This window comes from Canis lupus, chromosome 6, assembly GCF_048164855.1.
Source record: "Canis lupus baileyi chromosome 6, mCanLup2.hap1, whole genome shotgun sequence".
Taxonomy (NCBI): Eukaryota; Metazoa; Chordata; class Mammalia; order Carnivora; family Canidae; genus Canis; species Canis lupus.
The window spans coordinates 11,907,360-11,929,083 of record NC_132843.1 but is presented as its reverse complement, the minus strand read 5'-3'; the positions used below and the strand labels follow the sequence as shown (position 1 = coordinate 11,929,083).

The 21,724-nt window shown below is 34.0% G+C and overlaps 1 protein-coding gene across 10 annotated transcripts in view; it reads left to right on the top strand.

Moving 5' to 3' along the window:
• SMCHD1 (structural maintenance of chromosomes flexible hinge domain containing 1) overlaps window positions 1–21,724 on the top strand; it is a 146,321-nt gene that overhangs the window by 105,272 nt on the left and 19,325 nt on the right. For 9 of the 10 annotated variants that reach the window (XR_012032366.1, XR_012032365.1, XR_012032364.1 and 6 more), the window contains exons 38-45: window positions 3,265–3,391; window positions 3,561–3,680; window positions 5,038–5,123; window positions 5,710–5,832; window positions 9,522–9,712; window positions 11,377–11,486; window positions 11,743–11,813; window positions 18,537–18,708. Coding sequence is in view for 6 of the 10 variants with exons in the window: in XM_072828948.1 (XP_072685049.1) it covers window positions 3,265–3,391; window positions 3,561–3,680; window positions 5,038–5,123; window positions 5,710–5,832; window positions 9,522–9,712; window positions 11,377–11,486; window positions 11,743–11,813; window positions 18,537–18,708 (1,000 nt within the window). In the remaining 4 variants the exon portion in view is untranslated. Of the gene's footprint in view, window positions 1–3,264; window positions 3,392–3,560; window positions 3,681–5,037; window positions 5,124–5,709; window positions 5,833–9,521; window positions 9,713–11,376; window positions 11,487–11,742; window positions 11,814–18,536; window positions 18,709–21,724 lie in introns of those variants that run through there. The other variant, XM_072828950.1, reaches the window with a different exon arrangement.

The following is a 21,724-nucleotide window of genomic DNA, read 5'->3' as shown; positions in this document are numbered from 1 at the left end:
TTTGATGTATTTCTTCATCATTAAGTATAAACGTACACCATTGTATTAATGAACATAAATTTATTTGACGAATCCTAAGTGGAAATTTAGTTTTTCTTTCTTTTTTTTTTAATTTAGTTTCTTTCCAAAGCTTGTAGTTATCACTAGTGCTTTTTATCATGTTTCTTCTGTGTATATGCTTGCATAGTCTGATTATTTCCTTAAGAAATTACTAGAAGCCTAATTGGTGGCAGGATATGTTTATTTTAAGCCTTTTGGTCATTAGCTATTGCCAATTGCTGTTCAGTTTATAGTCCCACCACAAATTTGTGTATGTTTTTCATAATATTGCCAACTCTAAATATGAATAATTTTTAGAATTCTAACCCAAGTTTCTTATGTTTGAAAAAATACTTTGTTACCAGTAGGTTGAACATTTTTCTTGTTCTTGATCTTTTTAGGATTGTCTCTTGATGCTTTTTCTTTTGGAATGTTTATCATTTCCTTAACTTTATATTAAAGATATATATATTTTAAAGATTTTACTTATTTATTTATTTGAGAGAAAGAAAGAGAGCAGGGGTGGGGGAGAGGGAGAAGCAGGATCCCTGCTCATGCAGGGCTTGATACCAGGACCCTGAGATCATGACCTGAGCTGAAGGTAGACACTTAACCAAAGTCAGTCTCTATTGGAAGAATACACCTAGCCCACCCTACCTTTATCCTGTTTCCTTGACACTCCCCCACCCCTAGCCCCTTGTAGGCATTTGAAATTGCTACCCCAGCTATACACATTTGTGAGTTTAAGATGGTGACGTAAGCTATTTCCTTGCAGCTGCATGTAGAATTGAAGCTTCATGTCATACATAGGAATTTCCACTAGAGGTTCCCAATGCCACGCTGAATAAGCAGAAAACTGTTGAGTCCTCCATGGCTTCTGACTCATAGATTGCTTTAGTAGGTCTAGGGTAGGGCTCTGGACTCTTACCAAGCCAGTAATTCTCATCAATATGGACATTTAGGAAATACTGGCTCAGAACACAAGGTTATTTGTAAATATTCCATGTTTGCTTGAAAATATGTACTGTTTTCTGTAAAGTTATAATCTAAGCTTATTGTTCAAGTTTGTTAATTATATTAGAGAATTCTAAATTCTCTATACTTTTGTTTATTTGATCTAGAAATTTCTGAAAAAGGTTTCTAAATTTTATTCTACGTATTTGTCCATTTCTCATATGCCACATTCCCATTTGTGCTTGGATCCAGTTATGGACTCTTCAGTTCTCATTTTTGTTACTCTGTTTTTCTTTGATAAGTTGTACATCAGAGATTGCAAACTATAAAACTTTGAAATAATATAGGAAAGGCCTCCTTAAGACATAAAAGAAAAGATTTTATATTTTTTTAAATTTAATTCAATTAGCCAACATATAGTGCATCATTAGTTTCAGATGTAATGTTCAGTAACTCATCAGTTACTGATCACCCAATTACCAGTTACATCACCCAATAACCCCATCCCCTCACCCAAAGATTTTATATTTAACTATATAAAAAGTTAAAACTTTATATATCATAATCATATCTTAGAATTAAAAGAATGATGGCAGCGTGTTGATAATTATTGACCCTGAATTGTGGATATGTAGAGAGACCATTTATCTGACCATACGATAAAAAAAAATGTTCTTAATTATGTTGTGTAGAAATATTGCTCTGCACACATAACAGTGTTGGGTTAGATATATTAAACATTTTTAAATCTGAAGAACTTCCTACAAATCAATAAGGAAAAACAATTTGGTAGAAAAATTTTAAAAGTAATTTTTTAGTAAAAAATAAAGAGTATGAGCAGGCAGTTAATGGAAGAGAAAGTAAAAAGGACCAGTAAATAAGATGCATGACCTCAGTACCAATCAAGGAAATGCTAAGTGAAATGATAATGACTGGTTGTTTTTCATCCATTTTGGAAAAAGAAAACTTGATAATGAAGTGTTGGCCAGCACCAGCGAAACTAGATATTCCTACTAATGATGAGAAGATAAATCAACGGGCTTTTTGAAGGGAAATTTGATATTACCTATTAAACTCTTTTTAATGAGTCCTATTTCTCATTATTCTAGAGAACACACAGAAAAATACTGAAACATACTTTCTTTGCTATATTAAAATTGTAGTTAAAATTTTTTAAGGAAACTAAATGTTCACCCAGCAAAAGGATATGTACCATATACCTATACTATGCATAAATTTCACAGATTAGTATCTAGATATTCACTTGTATTGATCAACAAATTAGATTGATTGCTGAAAGAAAACTGCTGAATTCCACAGTTTTAAAAACATGAATTACATGTTTTAAAAATGTGAACTGTATTTTCTGTGTTTATATTCATGTAAATACATTGAAAACAGCTTTAATAACTAAGTATGACTGCATATTAGTTTAATGGTAGATTTGTATTCTATAGTCCTTGGAAAGAAAAGAATTGTTATCTGTACTTTATAATTTTATTTCATGGATTGCTCTGCAAGTGTTTTACGGATTTACGTTTTTAAAAATTCTGCTTCTCTATCTCTGAATTGTACTAGTCTAAAAAATAAAATAATATCTTGTTTCCTGTAAAGAATGTAAAAAAAAAAATTAGAATGTAAATATATCTTCATTATTTACTTGTTACGTGCTATGGTCTTAAGCTAAATTATATTGCAGGTGTTTTAAATGTGCGTTAATAAAGAAAATACAAAAAATACAAAAATAATTAAAAAAATAAAATAAAGAAAGAAAATACATTATAAAAAATCTTCTGAGCTTTTTAGGACCTCTTGTTTGGTCACCTGGGATTAGTGGGTCTACTTCCATGGTAACAGTTGTAACTTAAACTCACCATTGGGCTTTGGGCATGTCTATGACTGTTTTTATAACTTTTATGCCATCCACTGTTTCACACTGCTTCAGCTTCTTAAAGGCTAGCGTCAAAAAGACTTTGCCAGTTAAGATAGTAATTGGCCATTGATACTTCTGTTCCAAAAGAAAAGATACCTTTTTTCTTGTAATTATCTTGCATAATCTATCCATTGATAAGATCATAAAAAGTTTTATGTCTTGAGTGATGCTGATGTTTTAATTAATGTTGATGAGTCTTAAGGATCAGTCAATGCCTGTTGCCTTTAAAATTTACCCCACTCACTTGGAAACAACACAGTAAGATAGATATGTAACATTTATACATTGACAATACCATTTTAAATCTTGTTTTTCTAACTGTTCTTTTCTTTTTACAGAATCTAGTGCTGGCAGAAAATAGTCCTGGAAGGGATAGTACTGAATATTTTATTGTTTTTGAGCCTCAGCTACCAGCTCTGTCAAGAACATTAGAATCATATATCCTACCATTTATGTTTTACAATGGTAAGTTTTTAGGAAAATAGAGGATTTTTCTTATGTTTATGGTACTTTTTTTTTTATTATTATACTTTCCATTAACATGGTGCTTATTAGTTACCTAATCATGTTATGACATGTTTTGGAAAAGTCACAATTTTAGAATTGTTTAAATTATCTGAATGCTTTTTCTTAGATGTTAAGAAGCAGCAACAAATGGCAGCACTTACAAAAGAAAAGGACCAGTTATCTAAGAATATTATAATGTATAGAAGTTTATTTGAAGCCAGCAATCAGCTTCTTGATGAAATGAAGTGTAAGTCATTCTGTATTCAAGGATAATAAAAAAATTAGGCTTTGGGGAATGGTAAGGCATAAGGTTGAGACCATGAGACAGAAAAATTGTCTACTTTCCTGGACTACAAATAAACTGCAGAACACTGCAGTAATGGTTGCATTCTTGGTTATCATTTTAAATAAATTTATATCCTGCTTACCTATAAAAATTTGAGATTTTTTTTAATAGAAATCAATCTGTGGAAATTTAAGGCTTTTAACAAGACAGTAATGTTTATATCTGGCTCCAGGTTCTAGCAGAAGATACTAGACAGTCTTACTGCAGAAGTGATATGTAATTTAATTTTTAGTTGAGTCTTGTGACTGTGTATTTTGCTTAAAATATTTGCGGTGTGTCACACTATGGAGGTGTACAGGGCAGCACACATGGTATAGAAGCATCTAACTTTTAAGTAAATGCACCATGTTTGCTGCAATTCATAATCAATTTTATAGATTTAAAATAAGACTTTGGGTTGTGATTTATCTTTTTCCATTTGTCAGATTTTTTCGTTGTGGTTTTTGTCTCTGTATTAACTACATAGTTAAAATTTTGATCAGTTAACTAACAAATGTACTGCCTGCCTCAAGGTACTCACTTTTGTATATCCAAGGTCAATGATATTTAGAGGATAATAGAAGCTATGTAGGATGATGAGAAAATACATCAGTAGTAGCATTCAGGGTTCTTTTTATAAAGTCTTACTTGGTTCTTGTCACAATCTTATGCAATTATGTATGTTATATATAGTCATGTGAATCAGGATCAAATGATTTATTACTTGGAGTTTGCAGTATTAATATATACTATCTTCCTTAACCACCTTAAAACCAAATTTGGGTGTGGGTATTTTTTTAAAGACATTATTTATTTATATACTTACTTATTTTATGAAAAAATAAATAAATTTATTTGACACAAAGTGGGAGTGAGGGGGGTACTCTGGAGAACAAGCACAGGGAGAGGGAGAAGGAGAAGAAGGCTCACCACTGAGCAGGAGCCCAGGACAGGGCTTGATCCTAGAACCCTGGGATCATGACCTGAGCCAAAGACAGATGTTTAACCGACTGAGGCACCCAGATGCCCCTAAATTTTATTTTTTTAAAACCACCTTAAAAACCAAATTTTCTTTCTCATTATTGTGTATTAGACCCAAATCTTAATTTTAGACTTAGTTTCATTTTGGATTTCTAAAAGAATCACTTATATTTTTTACTTTAGCATCAGTCATTACAAGGGGGGGGGAACCCAAGAGATTGAAAGTATTTTTAAAAACCTGTGTTTCTGGGATTATTACAAATTGATGCAGATTTGTTTGTTTTGTTTTTAATTTTAGGCCGAGTTGAAGAAGCAAAATTAAAAGAGGCTCAGTTGCAAAATGAACTAAAAACACATAATATTGACATCCCTACAACACAACAGGTATAGTTTCCATGTATAAGTGAAAGGCTTTTTTTATTAAATTATAGTCTCTAATTTTTTTTTACAATTCATTTTTTATTTACAGAGTAATGGGCACACTTGTTTTGGGGGTACCAAGACATGTGGATTGGTCTAGTCACTAGACATTAAAAGGGGCTAACAAAATGATACTTTTTTCAAAGAAATTGAAGTTTGTATTTCTAATTTAATGACACCAATAAGTGAAATTAATGATACAACAATTTGAGAACTGTGCTGAAAGGGCTTCATAAGCTATAACCAGTATACATGGTGGCAAAGAAAATGAGATAAAGTGACAATAGATTTCTTAAAACTCATGTTTTTTTTTATGTGTATAATGCTGTAGTTAGTTGCAAAGAGAAGTCCTATTGTAGGTTGTGTATTTCCTAAGATAATCAGTGAGGTGAAAACTTTACATTACTATAACCACATTGTTTTAAAGTGATGCTTGTTTAATAACTTTATATTCTTGAGTTGTCCAAATTGTTGATTTTTCCTGCTATCCTTATGGCTGTCTGGTACAGGAGTAATAGCCTTGTAGTTAATTTTTCTTTACAAATTACAGATGCCACACATTGAAGCACTTTTGAAAAGAAAGCTATCAGAACAGGAAGAACTGAGGAAAAAACCTAGAAGATCGTGTACTCTTCCAAACTATACTAAAGGCAGTGGAGATGTTTTGGGAAAGGTTTGTGTTTAAACCTTTTAAGAGGCAATCAGTACATTTTATTACGTTATTTTGTTTAAAATGTGTTTTAATGTGACATTATAATAAAATAGTGTTGATTTCTTTGTACTTTTTAATTTTTTCCCATAAATTTCTTGTTCTTATTACTATAGTAGGGATTTGGCAAAATTTAAAACAAACGCATAATTCCATAATTCTTATTTACTATTGAAGGCTATGGTAGAAATTAGCATGTTCAAGGCTTATTATCTACTTACAGATGCTTTCGTGTCATATGACTTTCTAGATAGCCAAGACCCTTCCATGTGCTCAGACTTGAGTGAGATAATGAAAGAAAAAGATTAGAATTTTTCTGAGTCTAATATTGTTAGAGAGTGAATTCTGGGATGTTCCTAGAACTTCAGAAAAAACAACAATAAGTTAATTGTTACTTGTTAAACTTTTCCATTTTAATATGCATCTCTCCTTTCTGCTTTTACCTCTGTTTTAAAATTGAGGAAGCTGAAAGTAAGGTACAGAAAGACTTTTTAGAAACTTGTCCAGGGTTACATAGCAAGCAGTTAAAATTGTAGAACATGGACTCAAGACCAGGAGTTTGACTCCAAAGTGTGTATGTTAATCACTGTTCTTTATGCCTGTGTACATACTACTTTTACAACCATTATTTTTTTATAGTGTTTCTAGTTTTTGTATGAGGATATTGAAATTCAGAGAACTTAATTGTCAATATATAGTTATTAAGGGGCAGAACTTAGACATAAACCAAGGTTTCCCTGACTTCAAAGTCCAGTGTAGTTTCTTTATAAGTGGTTCCCTAACATCACAGGCTAACTACACAGTGAAAATAGAGGGTAATGGTTACTCTAAAAATGTGTGGCCATGTTTGCTGTTGAAACCATGTTGCATGAATATGAAAATTGAAATATTCAGTTTTCAAATATGAAAATTGAAAAATTAAGATGAAAATTTAGGGCAGCCCGGGTGGCTCAGTGGTTTAGCGCCGCCTTTGGCCCAGGGCGTGATCCTGGAGACCCAGGATTGAGTCCCACATCGAGCTCCCTGCATGGAGCCTGCTTCTCCCTCTGCCTGCGACTTTGCCTCTGTGTCTCTCATAAATAAATAAATAATTTTTTTAAAAAGATATAAATTTATAAATTTTTAAAAAGATATAAAGATATAAATTTATAAAGATTTTGATTTATAATTTTTAAAATTGTTAGTCTTCAGAACCAATTTAAAAAATTTATAGAAAGAAACAGTTTATAGAAGAGGCAGTCCTGTGATTTAAGCATATAGATATCTATAGTTAGCCTGCTTTGGGGTACTAACATTCCACATTCAATGGTTATTTGATACAGAATTCTTAATAGATAAGATTTTACCAAAGCATAAAATAAATTTTCACAGAAGAAATGTATTTTGAAGTCTTTCATTCAAATATTTCTTATTACGTATCATGAAAATCTGGGGGAAACCTTTGGAATCTCATTTTATGTAAATTTTCCTCTGTCCTCTAAGACTACAAGCCCTCTTCTAACCATCAAGTGGAAGTTTTCTACTCCTTTCAAATCATACTTAATCTTCCTTGATTCCTCTTTTAAAAAATTCTTCCTGGTATTTATTCTAAAACTAGAATAAATGTGGAATATAGTAAGGGAAGGGACAAGAGGAGGAAATTTTCGCCTAGACATTATAACGTAAATAATTTTGTAATTATGAATACCTCAGTTAAGTTGTATATTTTAGTCTTGCCCTCCTGAATCCCAAATACCTATAAATCCCATCTGTATTTCTTTCAAGTGCCATTCATCTGGTATCCCTGAGGAAAAATTGATAACATCCATGAAAAATGGCTAGAGTAGGCTCAAAAAAGTTGAAAAAAGTAGTTAAAGCTTAAATAAACAAAACATTGTATATGGGTACACAAGTAAAAAGATTGAGTTATATCTACAAAAGGATTAGGTTTTTGGAAAAGAAAATACTGTATTCTTAAGGAGAAACCTGTGTGTAGTTTAAGGAGAAAGTGTAATGTTAAGGAGAGCTTCTGCTCATAGCTTTACTTGAAATAATTACCCCATGGGCCGCCGGGCAGCTCAGTCAGTTAAGCATCCAACTCTTGATTTTGGCTCAAGTCATCATCTCAGGCTTGTGGGATCGAACCCACCCACGTTGGGCTTTGTGCTCAGTGGGAAGCCTGCTTGGGATTCTCTCTTCCTCTACCCCACCGCTTGTGCATGTGCATATTCTCTTAAATACCTGTCGTAACACTTGTGGTCACAAGTAGAATGAGATTAGTCACTTTGATTTGCTTCTTCTAATCCTTCCTTTGTTTGCTGGAACCTTTCCTTCCTCCCTTCCTCCTTCCTTCCCTCCCTCCCTCCCTCCCTCCCTCCCTCCCTCTCTCTCTCCCTCCCTCCCTCCTTCCCTCCCTCCCTCCCTCCCTCCCTCCCTCTCTCTTTCCCTCCCTTCCTTCCCCTTCTTACCCTCTCTTTTCCTTCCTTCCTCCCTCCCTCCCTCCCTCCCTTCCTCTCTCCCCTCCCTCCCTCTCTCCCCTCCCTCCCTCCCTCCTTCCTTCCTTCCTTCCTTCCTTCCTTCCTTCCTTCCTTCCTTCTTTCCTTCCTTCCTTCCTTCCTTCCTTCCTGCCTGCCTGCCTGCCTGCCTTCCTTCCTTCCTGATTTTATTTATTTATTCATGAGAGACACAGAAAGAGGCAGAAACATAGGCAGACAGAGAAGCAGGCTCCCTGCAGGAAGCCTGTGCAGGAGACCCAAAGAGCGGTAGAGATATAGGCAGATGGAGAAGCAGGCTCCCTGCAAGAAGCCTGTGCAGGACTTGATCCCAGGACCCTGAACCAAAGTCAGACGCTCAGCCACTGAGCCACTTGGGTGCCCCAGGAACATTTTTTTCATCTTCATTTACATGTACTAGTTTCTTTGCATGTCTCTCTTCTTACCTTTATTCCACTAACGTCTAGAGAATTGGAATACAAGAGTAGATTTTTTGATGTTTCTAACAATGACACAACATTTTCATTGCTAGGGCAGGTTTTTGCTGGCTGGTCAGTTAAAAAGAATAAAGGGTAGATGTGACTGTACCAATGTAGTAAATGAGGTTTTAAAATTGGCCCAAACTTTTTAATGTTGTTAGACTGAGCAAAATGCTTGTGACTAAAGTATTTGTAAATAGGAGAGTAGCCATTTATCCTAAGTTCCAGTGTGTTCTTATAAGCAGAAATTATTATTTGTGACATTTAGGTTTGTTTTCAGAAAAGAATATTGGAATAAGATACCTACTTAAAAAGGTATGATATATACTTATTTCTAATCGAATCTTAATCTTCCATCTATTTAATATGTATATTATTTAAATGTATATTATAACTTTATCAAGACATCTCAATACTAAAGATACCAACTGTGAAAATTACATCATTAGTTAGCTGATAACATTGTAAATATTTTTTTCTTGCTCATTTCTAAAATTACAGGAGTTTAATTTGTAGGACAGTTTTTCCAAAATTTAATAGCAGAATCGATGTTTAATATTCAAGCATGTATAGCTTGAGAATTTTTTAATTCTTATATTTCAGAAAAGTTTTTGCTATTTAGATGTAGGCTTCTTAAAATACTTAATATCAAATTTTTATATACTTAAAAGTTTTTTAATTGATTTTTAAAAATGGCTTATAGATTGCACACCTGGCACAAATTGAAGATGATAGAGCTGCAATGGTTATTTCTTGGCATCTGGCAAGTGACATGGACTGTGTAGTCACCCTGACCACTGATGCTGCACGTCGCATCTATGATGAAACCCAAGGTCGTCAGCAGGTCTTGCCCTTGGATTCTATTTATAAGAAGACTCTTCCAGATTGGAAAAGGTTAGAAAAAAGTGGGAGTGATGATTTTTTTCTGAAATATCTTTTCTGTTAACAAAGGGCTTAATTTTAAAATGGTTTCTATAAAAGATGCCTAAAACTGAGCAGGGACTCAAATTATCTAGATTATTTTTATCTTCATTACAAATGTGTATACTTCATGAAAGTGGGTATTGCAGTGTATTTACTTATATATGCTGGCCATATTTAATTTGCCAAGTAAATCTTACTTGTATATAAGTTACGTGGACACATACAAACCCAAAGAAGATTTTTGGCTTTTACATAGGAAGGATGTCAATATCATTGATGAAATATGAAACTCTTTTATTTGGAGTAAGGGTATAGATGAATGTGTTTTGTCCTGTTTGTCCATTGAAGATAAGTAGTCATGTTTTAGGTAGAGAAGATCCCTATTGGAACTGCCAGTAACAAAGTTGAAATGTAAGAGACTATCTAGTTAGAATGTTTTATTATTTTGGTTTAAGTAATTATTTCCTCATTTACTTTTCAAAATATGTTTTTAGGGAATAACCATGCAAACCAATTAGGCATTTTTTTTATCTAAATTTAAAAATACTTTATATATAGTCTGATTTTGACCTTAAAACACTGGAAGGAAATGCTAACAAAACAAAAAAATGTAGAACAGTATTGTTAATTTTCTCAGATTCCTAAACAAAACTTTACAATTGGGTAGGAATAGGGCCTATAAGGAGAATAGGAACTCTAATATATTAAGAGCTTACTGTATTATTAAACTAAATGTAATTCATTGTAATCTAAAAATAGTTTTAGGAAACAACCAGAATTTGAACTCAAATCTATCAGTTTCTAAAAACTCCTGCTGTATTACTGGTCAGTACCCATTTTAAACAGTATTGGAAATCTAGTCAGATCATAATTCCTGTATTCATAATACTTTTTGTGTGAATAGTTTTTCCCTTTGGGGGCGCTTCTTTTATCATAGGAATCTGTAAAGACAAAGTTAAGAATCTTTGATTTAGGGAAAATATGGATTTGGTATTTAGGACTAATGTTTGCACTAGAAACTAATTATCATCCTGTCTGTTCCTGGTGTTGTAGCTCTTATTGAGATTGAGTTAATTAGCTCCTAGAACCACCCCTACCTACCCTCCAGCACTCATACTTTCAAGACTTGTGAAAAGCTATGCCACATGGAACCATGAGAAAGGTCCTGACACTCCAGTCAGCCTCCACTTCTTGAATATCATTGTTTTCTCTGGGCTTCAGTTGTTCATTTTGTACTGTGTGGGAAGGGACAGGGAGCCAGAGTACCAGATCTGTCTCCCTCACGTGGATATCTTCCCCTGTCCATACTTGGGCCACTCTCCACATAACATAGTCATATTATTGGCATCCCCATTTAGGGCTAGCTTTAGAGGCTGCTTTTCTTTTTCCCTTGTCAAACTCAACAGTTAGTTTATATTAATTTTAGTAGACAGATAAAACTAAGTAGATACTCTTATATAGTAAATATTCTCATTTCTAAGAGTGTAATAGGTAATCATTAGGAGTGTCACTTGTGGATGGGGAAATGATTTAAGTGATCACAATACTGATAAGCAATATATACATACTATTTTATATATTTTTTTTATTAGAAGTATATTTTTAATATATTTTTAAATTTTCTTTTTATTCAGACCTCTACCTCATTACCGAAATGGAAAATTGTATTTTAAACCCATTGGAGATCCAGTCTTTGCCCGAGATTTGTTAACATTTCCAGATAATGTAGAACATTGTGAAACAGGTAAAGGAAATTATGGTGACTTTTTAAAAAAGATGTTACACTTATGATCCAGATATACAAATTACTGGTTGTAGAAATTTATGTTCTTGTTTATTTAATAAGTTATAGTTTTATCAATATTTTAATCTTATTTTTTCTTGTTCAAGTGTTGAATAAAATTCTAATGTTACTATTCTTCCTAAGAAAATTTTGTAATGTGTTAATATTTTAATATAGCCAAAAAGGATGTCATAATTTTTTAAATTTAATTTTTTAGTATTTGGTATGCTGTTAGGAGACACCATTATTTTGGATAATTTGGATGCTGCCAATCATTATAGAAAAGAGGTATGTATTTGAGGATTTTTTTTTTAATTTGTAGCTCTAATTTTAATGTATATTTTTAAAGCTTAACATACTAGGACCCTATATAGAAATAACTTTATGATAATGTTCACATGACTAACCTTGTCAAAACTGATTTAAATTCTACAAATTGACAAGCAGTGCAAAAATGGGTATAATATATGAATGAATGGGCCAAGAAACAACTTCAAATGAGACATGTTTTTGGGATTTGAAGTTTTCCAAAATTCAAAGCCAGTAGCTACTATTGATGATAGTATTGGAAAAAGAGTATTCTCAGATAATGTTGGTGGAAATGTAATTTGGTGTAACTCTTATTTGTTGTTAGGACTGCTGTGATAAAGTACTACAGACTAAGTAGCTTAAATAATAGAAATTGATTGCCTCACAATTTTGGAGGCTTGAAATCCAAATTCAAGGTATGAGCAAGATTGATTCTTTGTGAGAGCTATGAAGCAAGGGTTTGTTCCAGGCTTCTCTCCTTGGTTTGTGGATGGTCATCTTCTCCCTGTGTCTGTTCATATCTATGCCTGTCTATATCCCCTTCTTATAAAGATACCACTTAATAGATTAGTACCTAACTTTATGACCTCATTTTAACTTCGCTATTTCTATGAAGACACTTATCTTTAAGGTCATGTTTGGAGAAATTGAGGGGTTAGGACTTCAACATTGGAATTTTGCAGGACAAAACTCAACTAATAACACCTTTGAAGGGCAGTTTGCAATATAAATGTTTCAGTTATCTATTGCTACCTACCAAAACACTGCAAAAATTAGTGGCTTTAAACAATAACAACATATTAGTTCTCAGGTCCCTGTGGACATCTCTGAGTAGTGTTAGCTAGTTGCAGTGGTGGCTAGTTACACTTAGAATGGTGGGAGCTCCAAAGTGCCTCACTCACACAGTTGGCAGTTGGTGCCAGTTAACTTTCTGGGAATTCAGCTGCATCTGGCAACAGGCTCAGCTGGCTCTGTCTTCTGGGATTACTGTTTTCACACACATCTCTACCCCAGGGTGCTGTAGTATAATGCCATTAAGAATTTTTAGAAATTCTTATCTACTTAAGAGAATCTAAGGAAGCAGTGCCTTAAACCTGAGGTCATAACAAAGGGACATCCTTAACCTCAGGATATATTTTACAAGGTGGGCACTGTATTTTATTCTTAGTTCTGAGGCTCTCCATTTTGGTCACAGAACAAGCCAGAGATAAAAATCACCCAGCACATCCAAGATTAGAAGTATTTCCTCAAAATTATTTTTATTTCTTTATTATCTTTATTAATTTCCTTGACATTAGTTCCTGTTTTTATCTATCTCCCACTCATACTGACTAGATGATATTGGCTACTGCCCAGGCATTGAGCTATAAGCTGGCAGACTTGGATCTCTCCAAGTGAAGATATATATAAGAGTATAAAAGATTTTATAATGAGAAACATTGGAAACAATTTTAAATGTCCATCATTTAGGATTGGACAACTCCATTATAGTAATTTATACAGTAGAGTATATGTTGCTGTTTAAAAAGTATAATAAGGGATCCCTGGGTGGCGCAGCGGTTTGGCGCCTGCCTTTGGCCCAGGGCGCGATCCTGGAGAGCCAGGATCGAATCCCACGTCGGGCTCCCGGGGCATGGAGCCTGCTTCTCCCTCTGCCTGTGTCTCTGCCTCTCTCTCTCTCTCTGTGACTATCATAAATAAATAAAAATTTAAAAAATAAAAAATAAAAAATAAAAAGTATAATAAGTTTTTATGTCCTAACAAAGAAGGTGTACAAAATATATTTTGTTGAAAAGGTTAAAATCATGTATAAAATGATTCTTTCTTTTAAAAAATAAGCTTATGGTGGTGAGGGGACAGCCAAAATGGGTGAAGAGGAGTGGGAGATACAGACTTCAAGTTATGAAATGACTAAATCATGGGAATAACAGACACAGCATAGGAATATAGTCAATTATACTATGATAGCAATGTACGGTGACAGATGGTAGCTACATTTGTGGTAAGCATAGCATAAAGCATAGAGATGTGGGATCATTATGTTGTACACTTGAAACTAATATAACATTGTGTATTTCCTATACTCAGAAAAAAAATTAATTTAAAAATATATGAGTTATGTACTCTAAACAAACCGAAGAATGTATTTTATACTGTTGGATATACTTAAGTTATCACTTCTGTTTTACTTTTAAGTTTTACTTACGAAAAAAGAAATCTCAAGGAGGGCCTTTCAGAGCACTGTTCTCTAGAGGTTTAATAAAATAATACATATAAAGCATTAAGCATAGAGTCTGGAATATGGTAAAATTTCATTAAAGTTCTCTTTGTATCTGAGATCCAGGGGTCTTGAATTTTTGTAATACACAGGAAGGATTACATTTAATGAGTATAGTGTTAGGAGCTTGGAATTACCAAGTGATAAACATGTATGAAAAATATAGGTTTGTGAGTTACTATAACTAAAAATGAGTAAGAATGTTTGCGGTTACATAAGAGAAAACAGGCCAGTTTAAAATATAAGCCAGTATCTATAGAAAGTGTATTCTAGAATCGTGGATACCTTAGAGATAATATATACTCTCACTTTATAAATGAGAAACTTGAAGTTCAAAACAAATAATGAAGCTGTACTAAATCACACCAACTTATGGCAGAACTAGAACCATCAGAGAAATTTTCCTTTGGACCCAGTTAAGAAGAAATAAATGTACCCTGATTTACGAGAGCTAAATTAGTGAGATATTGAAAATTATGCAACTAATTGGGGAATAGTATTTGATATTTTCATGAATGTTTCCATGGGAACCTAATAATGGCTATAATATACTATACCAGAAAATAGTTGTGGATGGAGAAGCTACTATATTCTGGTAGTGATTAGCATATTTATATATCCTGATTTACAGAGTAGAAACCATGCCCATTAAATGTCACGACAATATAGAATCTACTAGGAGAAGATGAGAAACTTACTAGTGAGGATAGAATTAACAAATTTGGATAATAACTAAGGTTCTACTTATTCAACATTTGGACACTTGACTATATGAGATACAGTGGATGCAATTACATGTTGAACAACTGGCTCTCTGGTCAGTGGGGTGATGAGACCCTGGTTTGTAGCTTTTGCCCATGGTGTATTCCTATCATGGCCGATTTCCAACTGCCTATGTGCAGCCATTGAATGAAGTGCTCAAGAAGATTGGCTCTCATGACCCAGTAAATTCTTGCTCCAGCACATCATCCAGGCACAGTGGGTTATACAGAGATGGACTAGACAACTCAAATTCTTGCAGAGATTAACTAAAAGGCTATTTCTGGCTATATATATCATTAGAGTATGTATCTTAATGTTTGAACTGGCAAAAAAAGTAAGGTTTCTAAGTGATGGTAGAACTCAAAGATAAATAGAACAAGCCAGGTTTTGCTTAGAGAACATGTGTCAAACTAATTGAAATTGAGCTCAGAGAGTAGGAAATTGAGTGTCTCAGAGGACAGGAAACAAAACCCAGGGCTTTAATCAGAGTGGGGAATCTGATTCCCAATAACCGGGTCCCCCAAAGGGCTAACCCTTAGTATAAGTTGAGCAAAAATCCTGCCATTTCCATTTCAACTCCCAAGTGCCTCTGCAGACTGCAAGATAATTATCGCTCTTGAACCTTGGCACCAGGTAGAAAAGGAAAAACAAAACAAAACAGGTTGTTTTCCCAGAGAATTCATCAATATCAATAAATTGGCCTTTGTTTGCAACCAGCATTCATAATACTTGAATGGTCTGAAAAATCTCAAGGTAAACATTTGGTTTCACATGGTGCTGGACTGGTAGTGTCCTTAGATACCTGATTGGAGGAAACACAGATTATCCCTGGAAGAATTCATCTTTATCTTAGACCTGAAGTAATTTCCATATTGAACATTAAAGCAAATATTTTTAAAGTGTATTTAATATAATTTAAGAAAAGTGTTGAAAATGAGAAAAGAGCAAGTTGACTTGAAAAAATAAATAGAGCTTTGTTAAAACTAGAAAATATACATTAAGAAAAATAAGATTCTCACTGGGAAGGTTAAACAGCTTAAGAGAGAATTAGTGAATTGGAAGCTAGGTCAGAAAAATTGTCCAGACTGCAGCCCAGAGAGAAGGAATGTAAGAGGAGCAGGTTGAGAGTCATGGACACAATGAGAAAATCCCAAATAGTAAATAAAGTCTAATCAGAGTGCCAGAGTGGAGGTAGAAAAGGATCATAAGGCAGTATCTGAAGAATCTAATGGGTGAAAACTTTTTCGAATTGGTGAAAAACACTGATCCATAGCTTTAAAAAAGAATGTAGAGGTGCCTGGGTGGCTTAGCTGGGTGAGCATCTGACTCTTGGTTTTGGCTCAGGTTGTGATCTCATGAGTCATGGGATCAAGCCCCACATTGGGCTCTACACTCCGCATGGAATCAGCTTGAGGATTCTTTCCCTCTGCCCCTCCCTGCACTCGCTCTCTTGCTCTCTCTAAAATAAATAAATCTTTTAAAAAATTAAGAATGTAATAGAATATATGACAAAAGCTGGTGCATTATTTGTTCCTCGTAATTGGTGTAGCAAATACTGATTGCTTTGCTTCTTAAGTTTCTAATCAAGTCTTGTAATTCTACCAGTTAAGTACTATTGGAAAGCTTTTCTGAGAAAAGGCTTTTATAGCATCCCTTTGTAATACTGTTTTTGCTAGTGTTACTGTTTTCCCTTCCTCAATACTTTATGCCATTTGCTACTTCAACCTGTCAGCTCCTCTGTTTATTCTACCCCCACTCCTAGTCCCCACAACAGTGTTGAATAGGCATTTCCCAGAGCCATTGGACTGTTGCTCACTCACTGAATTTACAAAAGCTGTTATTACCATTTTTGTCCTAATTGAGTGCTTAGAAAGGTAGAACTGTAAGACTGAAGGACACTTTGAGAGTTGAAATTGTCCATGGAAATAATATTTGCAGAATTGTTGTAGAAGGGAGCCAGACTGTCCTTTTTACTGGAGGCTTGTAACTCCTACTGTCAGTCTGTTAACAAGAGAATGGACAAGTCTATAAATTTGAGTGTGTGTTAATTTAATATGGCATCAAATCCTTAAAAATATGATCTGAGTTCTGATAAATGGATAGTACATGATTCCAGTTTGTATTTTTAATGTTCACTTTAAGAAAACATATTAAATCCAAACTAAAACTAAAAAAGATAAAAAAAAAAAAAGATGTGATTGTAGTAAAACAAAATTATAGTAAAACAAAAAGATTGATTTCACCAAAGAGTTTTTTTTTTTTCACCAAAGAGTTTATCATAGATTTTCCTCATATAGTCATCTTATTGCATTTAAATTTTCTTTTTAAGATTTTTTATTTTTGAGTAATCTCTACAGACCCAACATGGGCTCAAACTTAAAACCACAAGATCAGGAGTCCCATGCTTTACCAGCTGAGCCAGTCAGGACCCCCTGCATTTAAATTTTTTTTAAGTATCCACTTCAATGGGAAAACATTTGTAAAGTACCTCTGGAATTATATTAAAAGAATAAATACTAGTTATGATTTTATGTTATATTTTTTCATTTATATTTTTCATTTTTAAAAATCAAATTTAATATTTTTATAATTCAGACTACGCCCAATATTAGATTGAATTAGGTATTTTTACATATTGTTAAATTATATTCTTCAATCATTTTTTAGTATATGTGTTCTATTTCATTGTATGGATGTACCCTAATTTATGTAACTTGTTGAGACATGCAAGTTTCATATCTTTTATTAAAACAGTGTTTTAGCACAAATTGTTCACATCTGTGATTTTTCTTCAGAATAAATTCTTAGAAGTGAATTGCTGGGTGGGTCTTGCAAAACCAAGCTTTTTAATACTTACTATATTTCCTTTGAGAAAGGCTGTCTCAGAATAGATTAGTACAAGAAGACTTTCTCCCTAGGTCTCCCAACATTTCAGTGTGTGGTATGTCTTAACATTCTGAGTAGTCAAAAGATCTTACTTGAATTCCGCCTCTCTCATTTTACATTTTATTTTTGTCTATTTCCTAGGCCTTTTTTGAAAGACCATTCTTAGAGATCATGAAATACTAAATCCAATGTCTTTCTTTTATTGTCCGACTTCTCTGAAGCATCTAATTCTTCACTAACCCTTCCTACTTCGCACTCCATGACTTAGGCTTTACTACGTAATTCTAGTCATCCCAACTCTGACATTACTAGCTCTTTTTCTTCCCATAGTTGAGATCATGGTATTATCTCTAAAGATTAAGCCTGTGCTTTTCTGTATTCTTCAGTCTCATATCCTCTTTTTGCTCTCCCTTGGTCATCTGGAAAATTTGTATGTATCTAATAGAAGGAAACTGAGGTAGTGATGCTGTGCTTTTCAGATCATGGCTCTCTGGCTTCTCTCTTCCTTCTTATTATCAATTAAGCCGTCAGTTTGACTGTTTCCATTTGCATTGTCGCTATTCCAGTGTAGGTTGACACAAGAAGTAATTAATTCATCTGGCCTGCCTCTAGGTTGTTACACCCAGTTCATCTTATATTTCACTAGCTTATTTTGTGAAAATACTACTGTGATCATGTCATTACTAATCTTAGAACCCATAGTGATTTGCTCATTCTTAAAACAATTGAGATACATTTTATAGGCTCACTAATTAATATTCATTTGCTTACAATAGGTTGTTAAAATTACACACTGTCCTACACTGCTCACCAGAGATGGAGATCGCATTCGAAGTAACGGAAAGTTTGGGGGTCTTCAGAATAAAGCTCCTCCAATGGATAAACTTCGGGGAATGGTATTTGGAGCTCCAATACCAAAACAGTGCCTGGTCTTAGGGGAACAAATAGGTAGGTTGAATAAGTACTTAAATAACAATTTCTCATTTGATTTCAATCCTTTGGGGCTTATGTATTTCAATCCTTTCATGTTTTTCTAACATGAAAAATTAACCAGTAAAAATACGAATACAATGTTTTTATCAACTACTTTTTTATGTCAGGTAGTTTTGAATTATATAGAAGGTAGGGACTAGATTACAACTAAGAACTTTAATTTTAGGGTGTATGACACGTGACCTCCCTCCCCAGTTTCCCTTCTGCAGGCCTTTCCCCTTTACAAGAGGTCGGTCCCCTGCAGGCTGTTTGCTCTTTTATATAGTTATAATATGCTTGGGTATCTACTTTTGTAGCAAGAAAGTCATTGTCATTATTAGCTTTAAAAATGTTTTTGACTACTCTAAACACCTCTTAGAAGCAGAATCATATACGGTTATTTGTCCTTTTGTGACTGGCTTATTTCACTTAGCATAGTGGCTCCCAGATGCATCTGTGTCGTAGCATGTGTCAGAATTTCCTTTCTTTTTAGGCTGAATAATATTCTCCTGTATCCATATACTTCATTTTCTTGTTAACTTTTATTAAAGCATTATATGCACATAGAAAAGTATACACTTGGTAAACACATAGCTTGATAGATTTTCACAAAATGAGCACTGCTCCTGTATTAAGGAATAGAATATGATAGATCCCACAGAAAGTCTCTTGTGCACTCTTCTGTCACTGCCCAATCCCCTCTCAAAAGGATAACAACTTCCTTGACTTAAACAGTATGTCTGTTTTCATAACTTACGTAAATGGAATCATGCAATACATACTTTTTTGCGTATCTGACTTTGTTCATTCAATGTATGTATGTTAGTTATTCATTTTCATGGCCAGATAATATTCCATCATATAAATATACTGTAGTTTATTTCTTTATTCTGTTGTTAAGGAACTTGGATAGTGTTCAGCCTGTGATTATTACCTCAGCCACCAGCAATATTAATATTAATATTAATATTTAAGTAATAGCTGGGAAAGATGGTGAGAAGAAGGTTGTTTTGTATTCTTTTATGATATGATCAGTCAGGTACAGCTGAAAGAGGAGATCCAGGAGAGGCTCAAGAAAACCATGTGTAGTATACTCACAAGTCTTAGAGACAGGAGGCATACCATACCACTCAGGACCATAGGGAAAAACACAAGTATGGTGAGGAGACAGAAGACCAGAGCAAGGAGAGTGCTTAGGCTACAGCCTTTATTGAGGTTTCCATAGGAAAAACAAGGCATGGCAGGGCAAACAGCTTGGGATCAACTACTATGAATAATTTCAATGGGCTTTGGGCTGTAGATCTGATCTCTAGGCAAGGGATGATGATTAAGGCAAAGGAATACTGCTGCTTGGGGTGCACAAGCCAAATAGAAGAGGTTTGGCTCTAGATTGGTTAGTTTGCATGCTAATTGGCCAGCCCCATAAGGGGCAGTCTTTACCCAGTCAGAAAGGTTTTTTTAAGATGCTAAAGCATCATAATACACAGAAAATTAAAATCATATATGATACCAAGGCTGATGCTTCTGTTTATGATGGCAATGCATGCAAAAATCTCTGTAGACAGTAAGTGAACATCTACACAAACTGATTTTAAAAAAATCAAAAAACAATTCAGCAGGACTAGTGAATCAATATAAAAAGCCTCAACTCATGTCACTCTAGCACTAACAGCTCATGGCAGTGGTTCCCAAGCCAAAAAGAATTATCTGTGGAACTTTAAAAATGCTCAGCTGTCATACTGACAATTTTCAGTTTACCTGGGCTTCTGAATGTTAGTATAACAGTGTGAAGCATCATCTGTAGATCTTTGGAAAGGAAACATTTAATTAAAGATTTTGTGGGTTATCAAATATGTAAAGTTAACAGATAATGCAAGGGTTTCAAAAATACAACAGTTACATATCTTTCTTGGTAAATATCTTCAAAAATACACTACACATACCAACTAATGATTCAGCATTAAGAATTCAAATATTAGGGGCACCTGGGTGTCTTCAGTCGGTTGAGTGTTAACTCTTAATATCTGCTCAGGTCATGATCTTAGGGTCCTGAGATTGAGCCCCCCTCAGTGGGGCTCTGCACGTAGCAGGCAGTCTGATTGGGGTTCTTTTCCTCTGATCCTCCCCCAGCATGTGCGTATGCTCTATTTCAAATAATTAATAAATCTTTTTTAAAAACTCTCAAATATTAATTTAAAAAAATCAAATGAGATTATTCAAGATTATTGGTATATATAAAATATTTCTGGTTGTAAGTCAATAGCAAACAGCCCTGACCACTTTAAGCATGATGGGAACGTACTGGCAAGAAATTGGAAGAAATCACAGATTCAAAGGAGATTGGAAACCGCCAAGATAAAATCAAGGATGACTCTGTGGCATTCAGCAACCTTGAATTCCTTGTACCTAGACCTCAGTTTGCATTTTGTAACATGACTCAGACTTTGCACTCCTAGGCAAGGGAAATTCCTTCTCAATCAGCTAGCCATAGTAAAGTGCAGATAGACAAGAACTTTGAGAAACCTCTTTCTTGTATATCGTGGGATTATTAGAGAAAAAGCAATTTATCACCACAAAAATTGTCTACTACTAGCACAATTAAAAGCAAAGTGTCTTCTAAGTAATTATCCCTATACGGTGTTTTGCATTACAGTATTTGATACGAGATATGAGCAAATAAAATCAGCATAAAACAAAAAATAAGTATGTACATGTTATAAAATAAGATGATTAAAAAATAAGATCTCGAGTAACATGTAAATACATGATTTTTTTTCATTAAAAAGCAAAGACACTTTGATTTTTAAAAATCTGGTCCTGGGATATATAAAAATTCTGTCATTTGTCATTTGTTGGGTGCTTAATATATGTCAGAAAGTATAGTAAAGTTAGATGAAGTGAATAAAAAGAGAACTTTGTGGCAATTTAAGTAAGTGACCTACACAGTCCACATGATTAGTAAACTATAAAACAGGAATATCTTCTGTAAAGG